We start from the raw sequence: 23,540 nt of genomic DNA on the forward strand, positions 1-23,540 counted from the left end.
CAAGGCCACCGCCGGATTGGTCAGTGTTGACGCAGCGCCAAACCCGGTCACATCATGACAGAAACCATATAAACCTTAACAAGACACCCCATAACTTTTTCCTCCCCACTTTATTCATGATGACCTGTGTTGTCATTAATTAACAGTTAATAAGAGATGATAGGCTATGCTGACTATTCTGACCTTATGATTGTCATGACATTATTGCAGAAAGTTCCAGATGCGGTGAGCTGACAAATTTTACCACCATTACATTTCTCTTATGATGGAAGCGGTTTCTTCCAGGATGACGATGCCCTCATCCACAAGGCGCAAGTGTCACTGATTGGCTGATATAAAAACGATGTAATTCATATGACATGACCTCACCTGAACCTCCGTGGGAATTTTTGTAGTGCCATCTGATAAAGATGAACACCAAATGAGGGAACACCATTTAGAGTTCCAATACCAGAAACACAATTTATAGTGTTGATTTTACTCTTCACCCATTTATTCTTTCTATTAGACTTCATTAGTTTATCTTAATTCTCATGTGTTGATGATGTCAATGGAATCCTGAACTTTTCAGCAATATGAGGCCAATTAATACCATTTGTCTCTTTGACCGGCTGCCTTTCTTCCCTTAACAACTGCCTGAAGGGTCTTTTTTTTTGTTCCCTGATAAGCTAAAACGCAGGCAGAACCAATGACATATGCCATACTGTCAGCTGAAATGAATTACCTTTTTCCCCCGAATGCATGGTGTTGAAAGGCTTCGACTCTTTTCCAGGGTGCGCTTTGATGTTACTGACTCAGGTATTCCTCTGTTAATTACACAAGAGAAAAAATAAAGAGCCACTTTATATCTCTGATCTGCCCAAGCACAATTCCCCCCTGAGAGCGAGGTCAGCGGGCGGCCTTTAGCCTGCCCGCGCGTTGGTCGGTCCACTCCGCTGCGAATGGCTCGTCCTTAAACTTTTGATGGATCACCGGGGGGGAAAGCCGGAGAGCTAATTTGATAATTAACCCTCTAAATGCCGGGGGCTAAATGACAACAGGAGGAAGTGATGTTTTTGCAGACCCCTGCTGCCCCAAAAAACACCCATCTCATGGCACAACGATGGAGTCTATGTCACTGGTAAGCTCTTTGTTACTCGGTGTGGACATCTGGAGATGACCTATGACCTAGCGTCTCCCTCTACTGTTCAGAATAGGCACCGCAGAGAGGTTTTTCACTCACATGTACAAAACGCAGGGTGGAACGACGAAGTCACAGGTCACAAGAGAACTGCCAAGTGCTGGGGTTCTTGGGAAATTGGAGCAATTACCATTACTCCATACATCCAACGGTACCTGCAGATTTGGCAGGTGGAACACACAGCTATTGTTTTGAACAGTCGGGCCACAGAAACAAGGGAGTTATTGAAGAAGACAATAAAAAAAAAATCTGAGAAATCCTTCAGTTTAATCCACTTATCCTGAATGCACCTTTTGAAAGTGAGAATCCCGAGGCACAACAGGCAAAAACATGTTTTATGTCACATATGTGATTCGAATTTGGGCATGAGGGAGGGCTTTGACATAAAACACCTCAAGGCAGGCTGGATCTGGCTTGGGCTCGATGCACTTAGTCCGGAGTTGACTGGACAGTCGACTCGGCGCAGAAGAAGTGGATTTCCAGATGGCCGCAGCAGGTTAGTGAATCAGTACAGCCTCTAAATCCTTGATATCAAGCCCGGATTGCTTCTCTTCTTGAACAATAACCTCCATTGAGCTCGTCTTGCCATGGATTGGTTGAGATCTTAACAAAGACATTTTCAGGGGCTTTCTTGGGAGTGTTTTGGCCTGGCAATGTCAACGCCTACCAACAAAAAAAAACCCTAGGGAAACACTGTGGCCTGCTGCCTACACGGGTTTCTGACACATTTGGTTTGTGCCTTCGAAAATTATAGTGTTGGAAATGACAGGTTCTCTAGTCAGGGATGACAGACGGAAGATCCAAGAGCCAGACCACAGCAAGACTCGCTGCTTATACATGTTCTCTTGCTTGCTCGCTCGCTCTCTCAGACACACACTTACCATCACTTTCCTAACCAAGTCTAGCACATCGCTCATTACAGAAGACTTAGTAACCCTGCTCGACCTAGTCAAATATTTTCATTTGTGACTAAGATTTTAAATTAAATAAGGTTTAAATAAGGTTAAATTGGTGAATAAAAGCTTTCACTTACACTTTTTTTCCCATTATTCCATTTTCTACACCCACTTATATCATTAAAACAGAACAGTAAATTTTAAGGAAATAAAGTAAATACGTTGCATCTAATGGTGTATCTGGCCACGGCCCTTCCCAAGCGGCAATCTACTTTATGGAACCACACCATTTCACTGTATCCTTGTAACCTCTTCGCATAATCTTCGTCGAGATCTGAAAGCTGACATGTTATTCAGCCTAATGGAGCACTGTGCAGAGGTAGCCGTTCAATTGCACTGACTTATGCAGTTCCTTTCAAGGACATGGAGACTCCCTCACCTTCTGGCTGTCTACCCTCGGGCCGGTATGATGTGCTCTATTAGCCACTTCCCTTCACTTTGACAAATGGGAGTTAAGTACCCCATAACTTCCACGGAGAGCTTCCAAATACCAAGCCGTTCTATTTCCATTTTGCGCCCGGAGGACTCGAGTGTCAGCCGGTTTCAGCGTTTATTTAAGCAGCCTGTGGCATAACTCTCTGTCATTTGTTCCAGTGCCACTGCGCTGTCTGTGCACAATCAATAGCGTGGCCTACAAGCCTCTTTCAAATCACTCTGTCATGTCCAGTGTCCTTTTCACTCTGCCTTGCAGATTCTAAACTGTGTTTTTACCTTTTTATTCCTCTCTGAATAATGCATGTTAGATTGATAGCTTTAAGTTAAAGACATAAACACAGATTCCTGCACATACTCATCTTCTCCTCCTCTGGCAGAAGGTGGTCGTCGTCCCTGTATGCATTGCTGTGCATGAAGGGCTTGATAAATCCTGAGGTCTGAAAAGCAAAAGTCATGCAAGGTGCTCCTCTCAGAATCCATACATCGAGCCTCTGCTTCATCATAACCTCGAAAATGCAGAAAGTCTGACACATACCTGTCCACGTGATTCATATGTTCATCTGTGATAGTTATTATATTTTCAAAAAAAGAACACAAAGCGAAAATGAAACTGACCAAACTTCAGTGTGTAGGTCTCCTCCTGGCACCCTAAAAACTCTGCCCGTTGGTATGAACTGAGCTCAGCCATAGAAAACAAGTATGAAAAAAGCGCCCCCTGTCATTTAAAAGTTGCAACTGCCGTTTTATGTGTGGATGTGTGAGGGCTTCTGATCTTTGTGTGTATGCCTTGTACCCTTTCGGCATGAGACTGCACACGCCTAATTTACAGCCAGATCTTGCCACAAACTGCTGATGGTTGTAACAGATTAGAAGCTTGGTTAAAACGTTCAACAAGTAAATGAGGAGACAACCACGTGTTGCAGGTTATGGTTAAGATGTTCTACTCAGGTTTGCAAGAGGTTTGGGGCTGTTCACATATTAATGCAGTCAAGAAATCTTTCATTTTCTGCTGCCATCTTCATTTACTCCAACCCAGTACCATATATACTGATATACTTACATCTGTGCAGTAATGTGAGAATTGAAAAAAGAAGTATTACATTTTATATGATTAAAAAAAAGACCATAGTCACTGAAATGGACTCAATTCGGGTGTGGCTGTGTCACCTTTGAGTCTTGGTCCTAAGAATCCTAGGGTCTACCGGAGCATTTGTCACATGGCCTTGACTCCACGGACTCTTCTGGACTTCATAGTTAATTTGCAGTCTGTTGAGTACACAACAACGAGACTATTCAGTCTTACAGACAGTTTTTGAGATTTCTTCATGAACAAATTTCATAGAAAGCTCACCACAGTATATTGGAATGTTCATAGAGATAATCTGTACAGAAAGATGAAAAACAGGAATCAAAAGAAGAATTCAGAGGCAAAGCATTCAAAATCGGAGAGGAGTGGCTCCAGTCTCGACTCCCTTATAAACCCATACAAACCAACTGCGTCTTTGTGAAATGCGTCTTTTTCAACACGCTCTTTTATAACAAGTAAGTAACTATTCAGTATGCAATGTGCTAGCAATGGTCAGAAAATATGTTGTTTGGTGGTACTTTAACAAATACTACATATTCATATAATAATACTAATTACATGATATATATATAATGTGTGTGTGTGTGTGTGTGTGTGTGTGTGTGTGAATGCATGGTGAGAAAGAATAAATACTGCAATCAGTAAGTTGTGGAACTTTTATGATAAATTCCTTCATTTTTTCGTGGCGTGAAAAATGTCGCTGTCGCTTTAAGAGCCGCCACCGGAAGTCGAGTCCCCGCCCCCTCCGCTTCGCGTACGCGTTGCCGTAAAGCAGCGCCGGTCTGGGCGCTAATGTCGGCTGAAATATAACAGGTTGTGTGGGCTTTTTTGGCGTTATGTTCCTCACTGTCTGCACAACAGCAATATGGACCAGAGGCAGGAGAAACATCTCAGCTACTGCGGCTGCAGGTGCTTACACGAATTATTTCGGTTCACTTTCATGACGTAATCGCCATAAAATATTTTATATCTGTGGTTTCGCTATAAGCCGGGTGGCTTGAACTGAACGCGTGTTTTTCCCTTGTTCTCAATGTAGTACGATGTCTTCGATAAAGAGTATACCCGTGCAGAAATGCAGCTGATAAATAATGACGCCCCTCTCCCGCAGGCACCTTTCTCTGCGAGAATGATGTTTTACGAGGGTGACATCTTAATGAAGGAGTACGTCACGATGATGACCGACATGATTGTCCTGTGCTTCACCCTGGCGCTGTCACTGGCGTTTTGGATCATCTCCATGGCAGCCAGCGCATATTCCGGTGAGTTAGACTTGTTCGGGCTTTGTGGCTCACTGTTGGCTGTCCCGATAAACGCCGGTCTTTCCACAGGCACACTGCAGCCTGTGTCGCCGTGGAGATGGCTCTTCTCGATCCTGGTTCCTCTCACCATAACCTCGCGGTCTTTGAAGAGGCGAAGTCTTGATCTTAGTGGAGCTCTAGGAGGTGAGCGTTGACTGTACATGTAATGAACACCCAGACGGTACTAGTTAGTGCAGTCTGATTCACGACTCACCCAGATCCATTAAATAACTCATGAGTCACGAATCTGAGGTCATCGCTCCAAACCCGAGTAAGTGCGTCTGGCGGTTCCTCTGGCCGGAAATGTAACGGAATCGGAACAGCGCCCCTACCCGAGTCCGTGCATACGACTGTTAACTTCCCCCACACCCGAAAACAAGCAGGCAAAACTGAATCTCTCAGACCAGCAGGTTTAATTTGAAAGCGATTCATTCTCATCACAAGGCATTTCACCTTGGTTCAAAAGACTATTCAAACACTTCAGTTGATTCCCCGCTGTCAATTTTGCAATGACAATACTGACTCAAGTGGCTCACTCACACGGATCACTGAGTTTACCGGGTGACTCGGAGTATTACAGCTCTAGTATTAGTTAGGGCTGATTTGGCTCCACTACTGGACCTGTTAATGCTTAGCACGAGGTCAGATTGGACTTGCTTGATGTTTTCCCTTGGGGACGCAATAGAAGTCCCACTTGTGACAAGTGGATAAGAGCAGCATTTATACACAGAAAACAATTTTCTGCCCATAACTGTGGGGAAAGACACATGACTGTGATGCTTATGAATATCTGCACTCTGATCTTCTCTGTGCCGTGTTGTTTCAGCCATGTTGGTTGGCTTCGTTCTCACCATGGCTAATATGAGCTTCCTCGCTTCGTTATTTGCCTTTTTCATGACGTCGTCCAAACTGACAAGATGGAAGGGGGAAATAAAGAAGCGCATTGACCCGGAATACAAAGAGGGTAAGAGCATTCTGCACAGACCGACAAATAAATTGAAGATGCCATATTTTCAGTTGCTTTCATTTTTTGTATTCGTACCATTATCTCAGAGCTGCATTTCCTGTAAGTGCCCAGATGGAAAATAATAAATTTTACTTAGTGTTGGCGTTGAATTGTGGAATTTTCTGAAGTCGTCATCCATTATTTAAATGTATTATCGTATGTATTCTGTCATTTTGATTCCATAGCATCGACCACTTTCATTTAAACCCATTGTGTCTGTGTGTTTAGGTGGCCAGCGGAACTGGGTGCAGGTGTTCTGCAATGGTGGAGTTCCCACAGAGCTGGCCTTGCTCTACATGATCGAAGTGGGTCCGGGCGAAATGCCTGTAGATTTTGGGAAACAGTATTCTGCCTCGTGGATGTGCCTCTCCCTTCTGGGGGCGCTGGCCTGCAGTGCAGGTGACACGTGGGCCTCTGAGGTTGGACCAGTCTTGAGCAAAAGCAGGCCAAGACTCATCACCAACTGGAGGGAGGTTCCAGTAGGTAAAGTAACTCTTTTACAAGTGGTGTTGTAGAGTGTTTTAAAGTGATTCGTGGTAGTATGTGAATTTGTGGCCTAGTAGGTACGGAGGTGAACTCGAAACTGGAAGGTTGCGGGTTCAAATCACAAACTGTCAAGGTACCACTGAGGTCCCCTTGATTGAGGTACCGTCCCCACTAGGGGTGTGTATTGGCAAGGATCTCACGGTATAATACATGGGTCATGATACGTATATGTATAATGATATATTGTGATACTGTATTCTATGGTTCATTGAAAATATAAGAACAGAGCTGATATACAAGATGTTGTGTATGATCTGTGTGGATCATATTACATTATTAATGTAATACAATTATGTAAAACAACATAGCTCAGAACTGAATCTTTACTTTATTGTCTTTGCATTTTAACACACTGAACTAGTGTACAAGATATAAATGCATTAGATTGAAAAGAAGATATTTATGTGCCCGTTAAGTTATCTAATGCTGGTGTGGAGCTTGTAGAGGACTGAGACAACACCATATTTTTGTATACAAAAATATCTGTATTTGAAGTCCCTGTATTGATACAATATCACCATGTAAAATATTGTGATATATTGCTGTATTGATATTTTCTAACGCCTCTACTCCCCACACACTGCTCCCTGGGCGCCTTTCATGGCTGCCCCCTGCTCACTAAGGGTGATGAGTTTGCATCGTGTTAAAGAATAAAACAGAACTCATTCCAAAACCAGCCCATATCTGAATAATTTGACAATCTTTAGGGCATCCAGCAGTGGTTAAAGTGTGTGGCTTAGAAAAATCTACATTTGTTCTCTATGTTTGCACACAGGAACCAATGGCGGCGTAACTCCAGTTGGCTTGGTGGCCAGCCTGCTCGGGGGGTTGACGGTGGGCATGGCCTACTTTGTCACTCAGTTGCTCCTGGTACAGGACCTGCACTTGGCTGTTCCCCAGTGGCCCATTGCTGTGTATGGGGGCATGGCTGGCCTCCTTGGTTCATTGCTGGATTCTTTTCTGGGAGCAAACATGCAGTATTCTGGTGAGTCCATAGGTGAAACTAGTTCACTTATGGTGGGGGGAAAAAACATTTTGGGAAAGTCAATGGCTAGGCATTCAAACATTCAGTACATATAATTATAATAAAGGCTTCTAGCCTTCCATATTAAAAAATGGTTTGCAATGTGTGTATTTATTTTTCATCAATACTTCCATTCCAAAAATAATTATATTTCACCCTCGCTTGTTTTAAATATTTGCCTTTGCTGAGGGAGCAACCTTTAGGCTCTTTTAATGTATTATTACAGAACATCATGGCATCTTGAAGACCCATTAATGTTCCGCCTGTTTCAGATCACCCTGCAGCCTGCCCTAGGTTCACTGTGCAAGATATGTCTAGTAGGAGCTGTTTTTCCAGCTCACCCTGAGGCAACTTTAACTCTTATGAGATTAATTGGCATAACATATCTAAATGGCAAGTAAAATCATCTAATTATGGAGAACTTAGCCAAAAAAAAACCTGATCTAACTGAACTTGGCTGAACAAGGCTGATAGCTACACACAGGCATGACAGTTTATATTTTTCAAATCACAAGTTGTATTGTTTTGTATTTATTACTTTTCTGCTGCAGTCCACATGGTTCTAAAGTAATGTTCCTGTTGCTTTCAGGATATGATGAAAGCATTGGGAAAGTTGTCAGCTACGAGTCTAGGACAACAAAGAGGATTTGTGGGAAGCCGATCCTGGACAACAACGCGGTCAACCTCTTCTCATCCATCCTCATTGCAATTCTCCTGCCTGGGGTTGCATGGGGATTCTGGCCAAGAGGATGAATTGTAGGAACTTTCATCCTCCAGAAAAATCCAGAAAAAACACTATCTTATGGTTAAAGTATCTGAGCATAAAGGGGTATTGTAGTTTTGAATAAGTTTAGTTTTGTGTGTGGCAGAAACCCAGAGATCTGAAACAAAGTCCATTCTCAACGTCTGTAGTAAAATAATGATGATTCATTATCAAATTTTGACACTTTGGGGGTTAACTAACGGTGTGTTCTGATCATGTTTGGTTTTGCATCAAAATGATCCACACTTCTTTATCCTGAAAAAATTTAGTTTTTGTATTTTTTTTTTATTACATAAAGACAAATGGACTGAAATATTCTTAATATAGTGTTGTTAATATAATTATTAATAGCTATGTCGAACCCTCTTACTGTCAAAGCATCTCACAAAATGAAATTTGTGCGCTTTTTCAGAAATTTGCGTATGTATAAAGTTTCTTTTTTTTGGAGGGGGGCGTCTTTTATTTTATTATAATGATACAACATCGAATCCAAATAAATTAAAAAAAACAAACCTTTCTTGTTCTCGGATGCAAATTGTGAAATAATTACAGTGACTTGCTTGACATGGATGCGCACCCGAGACGTCTGCAGATGCTGGGCTGTTATGAAAGTGTACAGATTGAGGGTTGCTGCAGAATCTTACTAGGTTTTGATGGAAAACGTTTATTTGAAAATGCCTACATATATTTACAACAGCAGTGTAATGCAAAAGCTTTTGTCATTTTTCGTAATGACTTCTGATCTGAAGGCTGTCATATTCAATGTGTGGACATTACTTTGCAAAAAAAAATAAAAATTCACAAATGGTAATTGGTGTTGTAACATTTTTTGTCAGAATCATATATGTCATGAACGTGATTAGTAGACATGTGAAACACGGCACAGAACCCAGTGGACACGGTGAAATGTGTCCTCTGCTTTTAACCACCACCCTTGGTGAGCAGTGGGCAGCCATGACAGGCGCCCACGCCTGTGTGTGTGGGGATGGTGCTTTGCTTAGTGCCACCTTGGCAGACCAGGATTCGAACTGGCAACCTTCTGATTATGAGTGCGCTTCCTTACCCGCTAGGCCACCACTGCCCCATGCGCATATATATGTTCATATTTTATTATTTGTTAAAATATATAATCTTTGTGAAAAAACTGCCCACTCACCACTAGATGGCGACATGATATCATTGCACTTTGGCACTGAGGAGAAGCCATCTTTAAATGAGCAGATATGGAAGGATAATCCTATCTTAGTTTTTATTGTGTTCTGGAGACTTTTTGAATTGAATCTCAGTGGATTTAAAACACGCTGATCTTCCAGGGATCAAGTGTTCAGGTTGAACACACTGGAGCAATCATCTAGTTTGGCTGACAATCTCGACTGTCCCTTGAAGCATTGCCTTTGGAGAGCCTGTTCACTGACAAAGTGAACAAGTTGTGACCTCAGGCTTGACGAAATGCTTGAAATGTCTCTGTCGTCTGGTGGGAACTGAACCGTTTTAATCAACGTGTCCAGCTGGTAGGAATTCAGCTTGTTAACGTCTTCATTACAGCGGTGTTGTGTCTGGTGCCATTAGCAACCGCGGCTTTCGAAGGGCAGGTTGTTTTGGACGGATCGCCGGCACACCGTAAAATCTTTACAACATTCTAATGCCGACCACACTCTGACAAAACGTAGGCATGGGAGAGCGAATTTAGGCTCGAAGAAATGCAAGAATCTTCTCCAAGCCGGGGTCCCACAAGCACAAAGAGGTTGGAAGGTTTGAATGAAAAGAAGGTGTAATTATGCTGTTCTGGGAACAGCCCACAGTGGAATCTATCAGGTTAGCTGACAACAGTAACTGTGTAATGAAGGCCCCTGAAATGTGGATTAAAAGCAGGCAGCTGTGGGGTTCCGGCGCATGGAATTGTTCTGTGTGTTCCGAGTGATGGGGCCGGGTCAGCCTGGGCAGCCCAGAACGATCACCGGCTGCGATTCGGAAGTATGTGTGTTATTACATAATAATGCAATTTCTGAATGTATCTAAATGTAAAGTCCACTGGTCAGTTTCAAATGTTAAAATTAAATACAATTATTTTGGGATCGGGGGGTTACCTCCATTTTTTTTGTGATGTCATTTTCACATATCAGACAAATCAGGCAATGTTTTCTTATGGTTAGAACTTGAAACATGAAAATGATGTATAAAGAGATCAATGTCTACAATGATCCTGAGGAAAAGGAATTCGAGAAGAAGCTACATGTTTAATGGGCATCTTTTATATTCTATAAAAGGAGACATCAACATCTGTCACTGCGGGTTCACACAGATGCTATACTTTCAATATAAAAAAGTTTGTCAATTGATTTAATTTCATTACTTTGAATAAGCAGATGGTTATGAGTGGTTCTAACTCAAATGCTATCAGATGATTTGGCTGAAAATGAAATGCACCCAAGAGGGTTGAAAGAGCCCTGAAACCCCTCTGATGGATGCTCATGAGAATCTGGGCTCGACCTGCAATGCACCTGACCCTCAGATTCATTTTATTTCATTTGAGAGAAGACCCCTTACCATTGACAAAGTGTACCTAAACACAAATGGAAACCAGTACAAATCTTAATCCAAATGAAGTGCAATAGAAAATAGAAAAGGATTTATCAGATTCATTAAGCAAAGAATCAGACTTAAAAATTGAGCCATAAACTCAATGAATCCTGAAGCATCTAAATAAAAAAAAATAGGCCTAGATTTGAGATCTAGCCTGGGCGCTTTCTGAAGATCATTTCCATGTTCTACCATCCACATGGGTCTACAGCATCCCTCAGGTTCAGTATTAATACGCATTATTCCTGCCTTATGCCTGAAGATCAGTTTCTTTGTGACTCCATCCTGGTAGGTTTAGGATAATGGACAGATGGATAGACGCTGGAAATTGCTGTATAGGGAATTGCTGAATCATAAAAATTTAAAGGAATGGTAATGTTTTTTGTGTAGAACATGCCAAAGGACTAAAGGCAAGGTTGGTTCTACAAACTTGTACAGTCGATGAATCTGTATCTCAAAGGCTGTGAGCAAAATTTCACACTTGCTGCATGACTCTTGAGTCTTAATGGTAGAAAATTAGTCTCCGAGACACAGTTATGTAACAGATGCACAGCAGTTCCACCAGAGAACGATAATGCTCTGTTGCTATGGATACCGCGGTCCCAACTGGCTACTGTTGTGTTACAAAAAAGAGGCCTGTGAGCCACAGCTGAACATGGTCTGTGTGTGGGTGCTAAATGTGGCATTACAGGACTGTCAGAATGGGTTTTTTTTTTCTTGCTCAGAAAATGCAGGATTCTTTCTTGCTGCCTGCTCACTCTATTCGCTTATTTCATATCGACTATTTAAAAGGTTCCTACACATCAGTGTCTGCAGGAGACCTCTTTCTGCATCTGTTTGGCAAAAAAAGCTTGTTTTTTTCCTGTAATGGGCTCGTATGGCCAGGTCAAACCCTGTCCCAGATTTGTTGTTCCTTTTAGTGTCATTAGAGTCTCATAGTTTCCACAATCAATGACCACTGGTTATCTGAGGTGGTTTAATCCAGCAACACTTTACTGGTTCTTTTTTCTGAAATGCATAGACAAGTAAACAGAGATTAATCTGAATGTAATGATGGTAAAGCTACAATGCTTTATATCATGGCAGGGGACGCAAGGCCGGCAGCTGAACTTGTCACCATGTGGATCATTAACTGTCCCCAGCAACTGTCTCATGCACAGCAGGAGAAAGGTAGGCTCTTTTCACACGGCGTCCCCCCTGAGCTCTACTCTGATTTCTCCCGGACCTAATTCTGCCCATCTGATTCCAAAATGCTCGATGGATTCTATTAAAAGATTGAAGTTAGTGTTGGCTAAGAAAAGCATTTTCTTCTCACCCAAAATCTGTCGTGAAGGACATTTTAAGTTCAGAGCAGTTATTATAGATGAATCTAAAACGTTTTAAAGAACAGAAACCAGACAGACTAACTTCAGTTGGCAGAACAGCCAAACGATAATCTTGTTTTGCACTGCAAAAGGAACAATCCCTTTTTATTTTTCCTTTTTTATGATTATTATTATTATTTCCAGTGGGCGGCTGAGCTCAGAAATCAAATAATGGGATGAAAAAAATGGGCCTTATTAAATTTGCTTGCAATAAAATAGGGAGTGCCTTCGAGTGGAAATAGCCTTGAGTTGGATAATATGCATCCTACAGCCTCATACGCTCAAATAGCATGCAATATTTATGCTTTGGCTGGCACTGCATTTGGATTTCATTATTGGCGCTTCAGTGTCATGCCTCCTTTCCATGTTCATTTATCAGCGTTTAAACGGTACAATGGCACATTTTACTTTGCCCCTGTTATTTACTGCTGTGGTGCTGAGATGCGATGCCAACAGTTTATATTAGCTTGTCTTCCCATCATAATGTAAACAACGGCAACATAAATGCTGGGACTTTTACATCTTACGTGCAATGGTGTGCTCACTGAAACCCATTACAATCCCTGTTTTTGACCTTATTAAAACAATCCAAGATCTTAAGGGGCATTTTCTTAGTCCTGCAGCTCTTTTGAGCCTTAAGGCTTGCAGTGTGTGATGTGAGGGTTTTTTCCAAGGATACTTGCTTTTCCACTGGATGTCACACACAATATCCACCCCCCTTCTGTCTCCAGGCAAAACTTGAGTATTGAGATTGTACTAGTGTGTTGGTATAATATTCATGTGAGTTTGCATTTGTTTGCACGTGCCCAAGTCTGCAGAAAAGACACTGCATACGAAAAATCGGCAAATGCATAAAAGTGGCACCTGTTCCATTATCCTCCTTTTCATGTTTAATTTATATGCAACCGTTCAAAGTACCTCAACATACGTGCACAGCTTTGAAATAAATGATGTAAAAGATTGAACATTTTTCAGCACAAAACCAATACCAAAACATTTTCATTTAATCTGACACGATATTGAGACTCTACACTACCAGGTAGATGATCACCGTGGTTTTGGATCCCGAACTCAAGCCCACTTGGCTGACCAGCTCCCACTGGTGTGGACGTTTGCGTTGAACGAGCAGCTGGCACTGTACTGAGGAAGATGCAAACTCTGGCCTATGAAGCCAGGGAGGTATGGAATAAAACATGGGCAACCTGCGACGTTTGGACATTTTCTTGGTACACTGGCCAATCAGCCGGTGCATCGGTAGAAAACCAGAGTAATCAGAGTCATCACTCTAAACTGTCATCACGGCAGTAAATATTCATGTCCACAATTAATGTGTTAATACAGTCTGGAATTCAGGAGGGCCTTTCTGCACAGCCGGTTAAAGATTCCACGTCGAGATCCGCTCAGGTGCTGGATTGAAAGACTTCCATGGTTCAAAATGCAAAAATTAAGTATCTGTACTCAGTATTTAGAAGTTTGGACATTTTCCTCTTTCATTGTTTCTGTGTACACCAGCCAATCAGCTGGTGCATCGGTAGAAAAACAGGGCTGTGAAGTATGATTAGAAAATGCGACAACTTTTTCTTTTCCTCTGACATAAACTTGGCAAGTAAAGGATTAAAAATTAAAACAATCTTTGGACAGATGTTGGAGTAAACAACCAAAAAAAAAAGAATTTTGCAAAATAATAGTATCAGAAGTAATCCACAAACAATTGTGTTATGACATGGCACTTATGACATAAATCTGGCAAATAGAGGGTTAAAATGTTACAAATTCATGAATGTTTGGTATCTATGGATAAGAGAGATCCTGGGGTAAACGACAACCAAAGAACGTATTATTATACAGTTATTATTGTATACAGTTATTATTATTTACTATTATTAAACTTTCAAAAAAGTGTATTATTTAGAATCTTTTAACGTCTTGTTTTTATAGGCAAACACTTTTGTGTTGAAGGTGTAATAACTGAAGTTTTTTTAATGAAATATGACACTGTAAAAAAGTGATAGAAACAAAGGTCTCTGCTAATCTTTCACATATAACCAGCTGCACGTGTCACGCTGGGTCACTCAGCCTGACAGCAGGGCTCTAACCAGGGACTGGTGCTGAAGATGAGGCGTCCATGGGCCCTGTTATAAGGACACGTTTGACAGCAGGCTGACGCTGCTGCATTGATGTGGACACGTGAACCTTGCTTTTGTGTTGGACTCAGTTCCTGGCAATCGGCACGCGCCTGCAGGTTCGTTTTGTGTTTGTTTCCTATGGTCGCGACAACAAGGAGTCAAATATATGGGTGCTAATGACATGAACCTGGCAAATAAAGGGTTAAAATGTTACAAATTCATGAATGTCTGGTATCGATGGATAAGAGAGATCCTGGAGCAAACAACATTATTTATCATCTTTTTCTAGCTTGTTTTTATAGGCAAACACTTTTGAGTGGAACGTGTAATAACTGAAGGTTTTTGAAGGTGCATCAGAGGGTTTTAATAAAAAAGAAAATATTGTGTTGGGACACTGTTCAGAAATAACATGTCGTAAGAAGTACATCATTGTAAGATTTCTGGCTAGTTGCTTTACTAAAAAACAGCTAGGTCAACAGCTTAATTTGATTAAGATGGCTAAACTGGTTCTCACCAGCTTGAACACAGTTTACCAGCTAAAAGCTTTCTTTCTGTGTAGTGATTAGATTGTTTGCTATTATATTAGCTAGCCTTAGCTAGTTAACTAAAAAAAAACAATAAACGGCACTTTTTCGCTTGACCTCCTTAAATAATATAATTTGATTCGATGTCATTTAAGAATGCTAAATAGGCCAACAGGGCACATTTCCACTCTGTGCCATGATCAAATTTTCAATATTATTCTAGTGTTATTCTAATGTTAATTTAACGTTTTGGTCTAACATGGAGAATACATTGAATGCACTTGTTTCAGGACCAAATGGCTGTAGCCTGCCTACAGCTAATGAGTCATCCTTCACTTCTGAAGATGCCTCCAGACAGACAGCAGCTCTCTGTCTACAGCAGGAGAAAGGTACTCCGCACCTTTGATATCATGATAAAGCTGTCATCTCTTTGCTAGGCCTAATGGGAGCATCTTCATGCACAGATTAAAGATGGGTTCTTACAAAAGTGCATGTCCTAATCACAAGAGGGATGTAACGTCTGGGGCTTTTGAATTCACTTTCTAGTTTTAACATTAGAATCTAATAGAACCTGTGAACATATTTTACATTGTAGCTTTTTGAATATTAGGCATTTATTTGGAGGAATCTGATTAGGGAATTTGTAGGAACTTCCTCTGCCAAACTTTTGATCATGCACAGACATTGCCTTTGAATTCTACTACATCTGCCATATTCGGTTAAATGTGCCTCCAAGCCCCTTTCACCGAATGACTATAAGGGAATAAGATTGCCCCATTACCCCAGACAGGTACTTACGGGAGCTTGGAGGGGAGGTGAATAATGGGACAGTCATCACTCTGAACTGTCATCGCTGCACTAAATATTCATGTCCGCAATTAATGTGTTAATACAGTCTGGCATTTAGGAGGGCCTTTCTGCGGAGCCGGTTAAAGATTCCACGCCGAGATCCGCTCAGGTGCTGGATTGAAGGAACTGGGTGAATGTCCTGTGACAGTCTGAGAGCCTTGAAAGCTGCATTTAATATTTGCCCGCAAGTCTATAGTGTATAATCTGTATAATCTGTCTGGGCAGATCAGCAGATACTGTCAACTTCCATGGTTCAAAATGCAAAAATGAAGTATCTGTACTCAGTCCGTGTTGTGTTTTAGTAGGCCGTATTTAGAAACGACTCGTTTTTGAGTCTGCTGCGATGTAAATAGTGGAAATTTTGCATTGGTTCACGAAGTGTGGTACACTGAGATATTGACAGCATTTTTAAAAAATATTTAAATAAACGAAGTGTAAATACATCAAGAGCGGCTAATAGTAATACAAATGTCGATTGATTCTGTATTTATCAGGCGCAGATATTTACAATCAGTAGTTACAAGGACTGGAGCACCTTAGGGTTAAGTGGTATTTGAACCTGGGTCTTCTGGTTTTAACCCACTAGGGTTCTACCACCCACAGAAAGAAAGTCCAGTTGCCAGGAGCCTTATCCAGAGCTACTTACAGTCAGTAGTTACAGGGACAGTCCCCCCCTGGAGACACTCAGAGAGTTAAGTGTCTTGCTCAGGGACACGATGGTAGTAAGTGGGATTTGGGATTTGAACCTGGGTCTTCTGGTTAATAGGCGAGTGTTTTAACCCACTAGGCTACTACCACCCTGACGTACGTAACTGGAACGTTCAGCCCCGGCGGCAGGGATCCCCGTCCACGCCGCGGGAGGACGCCGAGAATCCCGCCTCTCCGTGGAACACGGCGGCGCGACACGTGACTCCGCGACCCGAATCCAGTATGGCGGAATCTGTCAGCGGGCGGCTCCGTCGCGGCCGCGGCTCTCCGAGGGTTCCGGCGCGCTAGCCGCGCCTCTCCGCCGTTCCCGCCTGCGACCGGGTGAGCAGAAAGTTCCGGGCTCCGGTTCGGTCCGCCGTCGCGGGGACCGAGGGTCCGAAGCCGCGCGAGTTCGGCGTAGTTTCTCCGCGCAAGTTGTGCGCAGCGCGCCGTCGTCTCTCGCCGACTCGTTACTGCGGCGCCGGGAGCCGCGGGCTGGCGGAGCCCCGGACGGTCCGGGTCGGCGACGCGAGGCGTCGTTCCGCGACGCGGCCGCAGGAAACGCGGGAGTCCGCGGCCGGACGCGCAGGGAACGCGGGAGTCCGCGGCCGGACGCGCAGGGAACGCGGGAGTCCGCGGCCGGACGCGCAGGGAACGCGGGCTGCTGCTCCGCCGCCACCGCGGCCGGTTTTTGTGAATGAGGAGGAGTTGTAGTGATGAGCAGCCCGACAGGGAATTTATCCCGGTTTTTTACTGCTTCTATTAACCCTAATAACGCTGCTTTTATTATTATCATACTGAAGGAACATTCTGGAATATTTTTAAAGGGTGAATCAAGTCACAGAAGCTCGGTGGTGGTTTTATTTAAGGAGCTGAAACTATAGCTTCTTTTTTATTGTGATTTATATTAAAACCCCTGGCTGCGATGGCGGAGGTTCCTGGAATGGACGTGAGGTCCGCAGTCTGACCGGGGACAAAAGGACCGTCTTTAGATGTCAAACACCAACTTGTTCCTCCCCATAGGCCAGGCCTGAACGTCCATCATTCCAGGCCAGTGATTAATGGATTAATGTTATATTTCCAAAGTGATTCCGGTCTCTTCCATTCTGGAAAGGCATGAGGCAGCAGAGCTGTCTGTTGTGTCAACAGTCCAAGAAGCGTCCAGTCATGTCACATCCCGCGGCTTTATCCCGGCGCGGCGCAGCCCTGTCGCTCTCTATCTGTCACGTGCCGGGCCCGGGCCTGCTCCGGGACAATGGGTTCAGACAAGCGTGCCTCGCATCCCGTCTCCGGCTCCTGGGGTGACGCCCTCCCCAGCCCAGCGGCGCTGGATTAAGGGTGGATGTGACCGACTTTTTTTTTTTTTTTTCCTTACACCATTGGTATTGTAGAATATACGTTATATTAACGTTACCTGTCCTGTTATGTGTAAGATATCGATCTGCTGTGGTGTCGGCCCGGCGTGGCGCTGTTGACCCTGTGACCCCTGCAGTGAACTTACTCCAACTATCACGTAAACCTGAGGAGGTTTTCTTTAGCCTGAGGTGTAGACGTTGTACATGCTGCTCGGTAGGCTTTTCCTGTAGTGTGTGTTTAGTGTGTGTTGAGGACTCGCTCTTTGTTGCCTGAAATGTCTCCGACGGGCCCGCTGACCTCATACGCCCGCGTCCACGTGGTGGGAATGTGTGTAGGCAAGCGATCGCAGACTAAGAGGCAATGTTGTAGAAAGTGCCGTTTAAATCAATGGAAATTCATCCGTCGGCGGATTTATCGGCGACCCTCTGAGTGCTTTTACTGTCTAAAAATGAAATGTCTCTCTCCCCCCAGTCGGTGGAAGCGGAAGTGGATTTAGCCGAAGGGGCTCTGCTGTCAGCACCGGCTCACCTGCCTCGTCCTCTGCTGTTGAAAAGCTACTCTTCAGTAAAATTGCTGACCATGAGCTCCCATAACCACCCAGGTAGGGACCCAGAAACATGTTTTTAATAAAGAAATGAAGCAAGCGAATGAAATAATCACGTGATTATGACAATTTCATACTCATATCTTCACAGAAAAATTAAGAAAACAGTTCACAATATTAGGTAATGTACAGGGTGTCTGTGGATCCTTACAAATCAGAATTAAGGCCTCAAATATCATTAAATATGATAAATATTAAAGGTCTTAAAAATATTGCAGACCCTATTTATGGAGGTGTGGTATTGTGGTGGCCTAGCGGGTAAAGAATCTGACCCATAATCTGAGCAAAGCATCGTCCCCTGTCATGGCTGGCAACTGCTCACCAAAGGTGATTGTTAAATGCAGAGGACACCTTTCGTTGTGTCACCTTGTGCTGTGCACAACAACGACAATCACTTAACATTTACATTCATCGCTGGGCACTTCAGGATTTACTTCTGGCTTTCCCCCCAAGCTGGTTGAAATGGAGAGCACCCTTCCTCCCCGCCAACAGCAATACAAAACTGCATCCAAGAAAACGTAAAGAAAAATTTGGGTGCAATGCCCATGATGCCACCCTAGTAAACGGCTCATGTCACCCATATTAAAAACTGCCAGTGGAAATTACTCAGGTAGCACAAACCGAAAATATTGCAGTTGCCCCCTAGTGGCTTGCAGCAGTACAGGTAATATGAGTCTGTTAACGTTGGCAAAAAACTATATTTAAAATAAAAATATGTTACTTAAGATAAAATACAATTAATATGATATTTAAGAAGAACATCTAGCCCTCACAGTGTCTGCCGAGAAAAAATGTACTTGACCCGATGCAGGGTCTTAAATTTGATGAAAGTGGCATTCAAATCACAGTACAATATCCAGTACATTAAATAACACAATATGCTATTAAGCTCTTATGTACAGATATTACAGAAAGCATAGATTGTATTTGTAGATCATAAAAATGGACCACAGTGTCTGCATTTGCGAAGCAGTTTGAAGGAGGGTCCACATCCAAGGTGCGAGAGGGCTTGGGCCATCGCCCGGCATTATCGCTCGTATCAGTTGTGTGTGTTTGTGGGGTGAGCTGCAATAATCCTGGCTCAGAGTTAATGATGTAATGGGTTTGCCTTCATTAGTTAAGTAGTGAGCACCTGCTCTCTAATCTACTTTTGGGGCGGGGATCAGACGTTGTGTTAAATATCCACTTACCTTTTCAAGTCAGCTGACAGTGCTTTGATTTTAATTCTTTATTCATTATTAAATGATCACAATGAAGCTGCTCTTTTTAAGTTGTCCATGTCTTGTGCTCCTCCTCTGAACTCATATTTTCCAAAATTCTAGCATGGAAAATAATTCCAATTACCAGACAAGAGTATTTACCTGAGCGCTAGTCAAGAAAATGGTAATATATTGTTTTGCAAATGAAAAATATTTTTTTAAAAACGCTATCATGATCACTGTGTTTTACTTAGGTGGATCTCGCCTGCTGATATAATATCTGATTAGGATATTTTAGAATTTTACTGATAATTGAAGAATTATCTTCCCAAACCCTCGCATATTCATCTGATAACTTTCTACCAGTGTAGCAGTGTCCGTCGGGAGCCTTCCATCGTTATGAGGTTATGAATGACTGTTATGAATGATGATGTTGTCGTAAGATGGGCATGTTTATTTTGAGGAGGCCTGCTTCGCCTGGTATTATCGATCGTAATGCTTCCTTTTCCTTTGTAGAGACTGATAAACAGACTAGACGGGACTGACAACAGACTTGAATAAGTCATGAGCCTCAGAACGTCAGCATGAATGTGAATTGTAAATAACCAGAGTTTCATTGAAGCTTTGCATCCTTTAAATAACTTCTTTAAAATCACTGATTCACGTTATAAAAAGATCGATATCTGAGGTGTGAGTCTGTCTGAAATGCTTGTGACGTATGCACCTTAAGGTACAGTTTTGAACTATATGTGGTGTTTTCTTGTCTTATTGTTCTTCAGTCATTGCTTCAGTAAGACATTTGCAGAATGAGGCCTCGTTTTTCAGTTGTCCACATATCTTATTACCAAAAAAATAACAGAAACTTCCAGCGTCATCAGTTGGAATGGTTTTAATCTGTACTATCTGTGATCTGATTCCAGTTATTAATTTTTTATCTGCTGTGGGTTCATCTTCTATCATAAATTATAACATGGTAACAACCGTACACAAACAAATGTAAATCGGGGTACAACCGTGTCAGGAAATTCATGGCGTACTGTGGCGATGGCCTTTGGTCTCTAACATGACCTGGAGTGCATTATTGCAGTCGTACAACAGTTTGCCTAAAACTGTCAATTTTGAACAATTTTTATTAGGGGCGTCTATTGGCAAGGATTGGTACGTATCACAATACACATTCAAATTTCAAATTCTAATTTTATTTGTCACGTACACTGTCATACACGGTATGATATGCAGTGAAATGCTTTAGCGACTGCTATATGCGTGGCTATATGCGTTACTGCTACACAGGTCAGGATACAATTATATCACGATAAATTCTGATACTTTACGTATTGCCATATTCTACAATGTAAAAACAGCTGAAATATGAGGTGCTGTGATTGGTCTGTAATGTTTTGCAATTTCACTCAGTTGTACATCGCCATCTACAGGAGTGGAGGTTGAAGTTGCATGCTGATTCTAATCTCTGCTGACCTCTCTAAAGAAAACGCTCCACAGCATCACCTGGTGGACTAAATATGTATACAAAAATATTAATATTTGATGCCCCTGTATCGATACAATATCAATATACCCTGTAAAATATTGTGATATATATATATATATATATATATATATATATATATATATATATATATATATATATATATATATATATATATATATATATATATATATATATATATATATATATATATATATAAAAAACCCATAAGGAAGTGTGTGTGTATATTAGACTCTGGGTGGTAACTTCAGGCGTTCCTATGTGTCACTTAATGAGAAATGTTGTCAAAGCTTTGAAAAAAGAGCGTGGGTGTAATTATACCACTTGTGTGGCGTTTTAAGATTGCGGAGATGATAATTGCTTCATTGCTTGTTTATTGCCCTTGTTTTCTTCTAGTCAGGCTATAGGCTTCTAGTCAGAGAAAATAGGCTTTTTGTTTAGGTGGTGGTTTGAGTAGCAGATTTACTAAAGGTGTCGAATCAGGGGCAGTTGAGCAACAACCTATAACTATGCCCTATAACACCGCCACCCGAAGAACCTGGTCACATGGCCACAAAACCCTTTCAGCATTTACCCATTTTTACACAGAATCCTAAGTAATCCACTGGGTCATGAAATCCCAATAAAATACTACGTAGGAAATGTTCTGTTGAGTTTCCAGGCATCCTACAACAGCCTACAACATCCTGCAGTACATGTGGGCATCTACATGTGGGCACCATACATCCTTGTTATGGCAACTAGCCTGGTACAACGTCCTGCTTTCCCACTCAGAGCGCTGATACGGGGACAGCAGAAGCAAGAAAGTTCAGAAACTTAAAACGTCATATCTCCACAGTTAGAAGTTTTTGGACTCATGTAATGGCAACCATTAAGCAGGAGTTGTAATAATCAGGTAATAATAGCTAACAAACACTTTCTTCCCTCAGGTGGTCACTAATGGGTGTTCCCAGTTTACAAATGTGGGGGCAGGATTTCTGAAGCAATGGGGGAGTGTTCAGCTGACCCATAGAAGAAAGCCTTTCTTGTTTACACAGGTCTATCACTGGAGAAGCCACTGCCATCTTGGTTTTTGAGGTCCGGGGCGGTTGAGGCTTGTCCGGGTTTGCTGAATTCATTTGTTGGTGCTCGGTATTGTTCCAATTAGCTTCCTCTTTGTCGTGTTCAACCGTGAAATGTGGTACAGCGGAGTTCCTTGTCTGTAGTCGTGGCCTCCTGCTTTGGCCACTAACACCACTGCTGTTTATCCTAGCAGGCGGCGCGTCTGCAGTGAACTGTCGAGTTCAGGCCCCGATGTTTCGTTACACCACCCTGGTGCATCTTTCAGGGGTGCAAGCAGCGCTATGTAATATTATCAGAGAAAATCGATATAATTGATTTTAATTTGCAACCACAAGTTGTGCATTTTTAATTGGAGGGGGGGGCGGGTAAACATTTGTTTGTACATTGACTGGAAGCCGTAGCTATTATGAAGTAGGTCTGTTATCTATCAGTCAGGAAGATGGGATCATTTCAGAGACTCTGTGTAGTCTCATCATTTATGCACTGGGTGGATGAACATTGTGTGTGTGTGTGTGTGTGTGTGTGTGTGTGTGTGTGTGTGTGTGTGTGGGGGGGGGGGGTTGGTTAGAAGATGGGATGTGTGTTGTTGTTTTTTCTTCTAGCTGATGGTATGGAAAATCAGGCCAATTTCCCACCACTTGCATTAAGTAGCTCAGAAACTGGATCTATACAAGGACGTTAATGAAGCGGCCTTTTTTGGCGTCTCTCCAAATTAACCAGTACGGGTTGAAATGCCCACTTTGCTTCAGCAACATATTTAGTCCTAGCAGAATACATGGACCTAACAACAAATTGGTCCAAGGACGTAAAACCTTATTGTTATATTTATGTACAGTACCTGACAGCAGAGATCCTTGTGTCGATTGGAAAAATATGTTGTGCGGGAGAAGTGCAGACAGCTAAGAGTTGAGGAAAATTTACAGTTCATTAAAGTTTTCCCACTATAAAGTTGCTGGGATCTCTTATTAACATTTCCATAAACAAGGCACACTCTCGTCAAGCCGCGGCCTTCTGGAATGGGATTGGCCAGCCCCCTGGAAGGACTTGTGTGTGTGTGTGTGTGTGTGTGTGTGTGTGGCACTAAAGCCGGATGGCACGTAGCCGGAAAGTTCTCCAAACCCATAAGCCCACCACATGTGCAGCAAATTGTTGAAGGGGAAAAAAATGATGAACAAGTGTGCACACACGCATGCAAACACACACATATCTTGTAGCTCTGAGATGTTTAGTATGTTCTGTGCACAGTTTTAACTGTAGCCCAAAAGCCCATGTTCATTCACTTTCACTTTAACCAGACCCCAGCGATCAGGTTTTTTTACAAAACACTGATGCTCTGTCATTGCAAATATTATATCGAATGAACCAAATTAATGTAGACAGAAGG

At 42.4% G+C, this 23,540-nt stretch overlaps 2 protein-coding genes across 4 annotated transcripts in view; both read left to right on the plus strand.

Moving 5' to 3' along the window:
* The first annotated feature begins 4,014 nt into the window (after positions 1–4,014).
* On the plus strand, positions 4,015–9,106 carry tmem19 (transmembrane protein 19). 2 transcript variants are annotated; one of them, XM_028955018.1, is made up of 7 exons: positions 4,015–4,113; positions 4,767–4,917; positions 4,987–5,100; positions 5,783–5,920; positions 6,191–6,445; positions 7,284–7,493; positions 8,122–9,106. In XM_028955018.1, exons 2-7 carry the CDS (start codon positions 4,785–4,787, stop codon positions 8,283–8,285), a joined length of 1,014 nt encoding a protein of 337 aa, XP_028810851.1. In that variant the 5' UTR covers positions 4,015–4,113; positions 4,767–4,784; the 3' UTR covers positions 8,286–9,106. The 2 variants fall into 2 exon arrangements, with proteins under 2 accessions (XP_028810851.1, XP_028810850.1); XM_028955017.1 differs by lacking the exon at positions 4,015–4,113 and adding an exon at positions 4,381–4,567.
* A 7,487-nt stretch (positions 9,107–16,593) lies between these two features.
* The window catches only part of LOC114764501 (histone deacetylase 4-like), a 69,463-nt gene continuing 62,516 nt past the window's right edge, over positions 16,594–23,540 (plus strand). The window contains exons 1-2 of one of the 2 annotated variants that reach the window (XM_028954192.1): positions 16,594–16,767; positions 18,253–18,382. In XM_028954192.1, coding sequence (XP_028810025.1) covers positions 18,361–18,382 — 22 coding nt within the window. In that variant the 5' untranslated portion in view covers positions 16,594–16,767; positions 18,253–18,360. The remainder of the gene's footprint in view (positions 16,768–18,252; positions 18,383–23,540) is intronic. The other variant, XM_028954193.1, reaches the window with a different exon arrangement.

Source organism: Denticeps clupeoides, chromosome 15 (assembly GCF_900700375.1).
Source record: "Denticeps clupeoides chromosome 15, fDenClu1.1, whole genome shotgun sequence".
In the NCBI taxonomy this organism is placed as follows: Eukaryota; Metazoa; Chordata; class Actinopteri; order Clupeiformes; family Denticipitidae; genus Denticeps; species Denticeps clupeoides.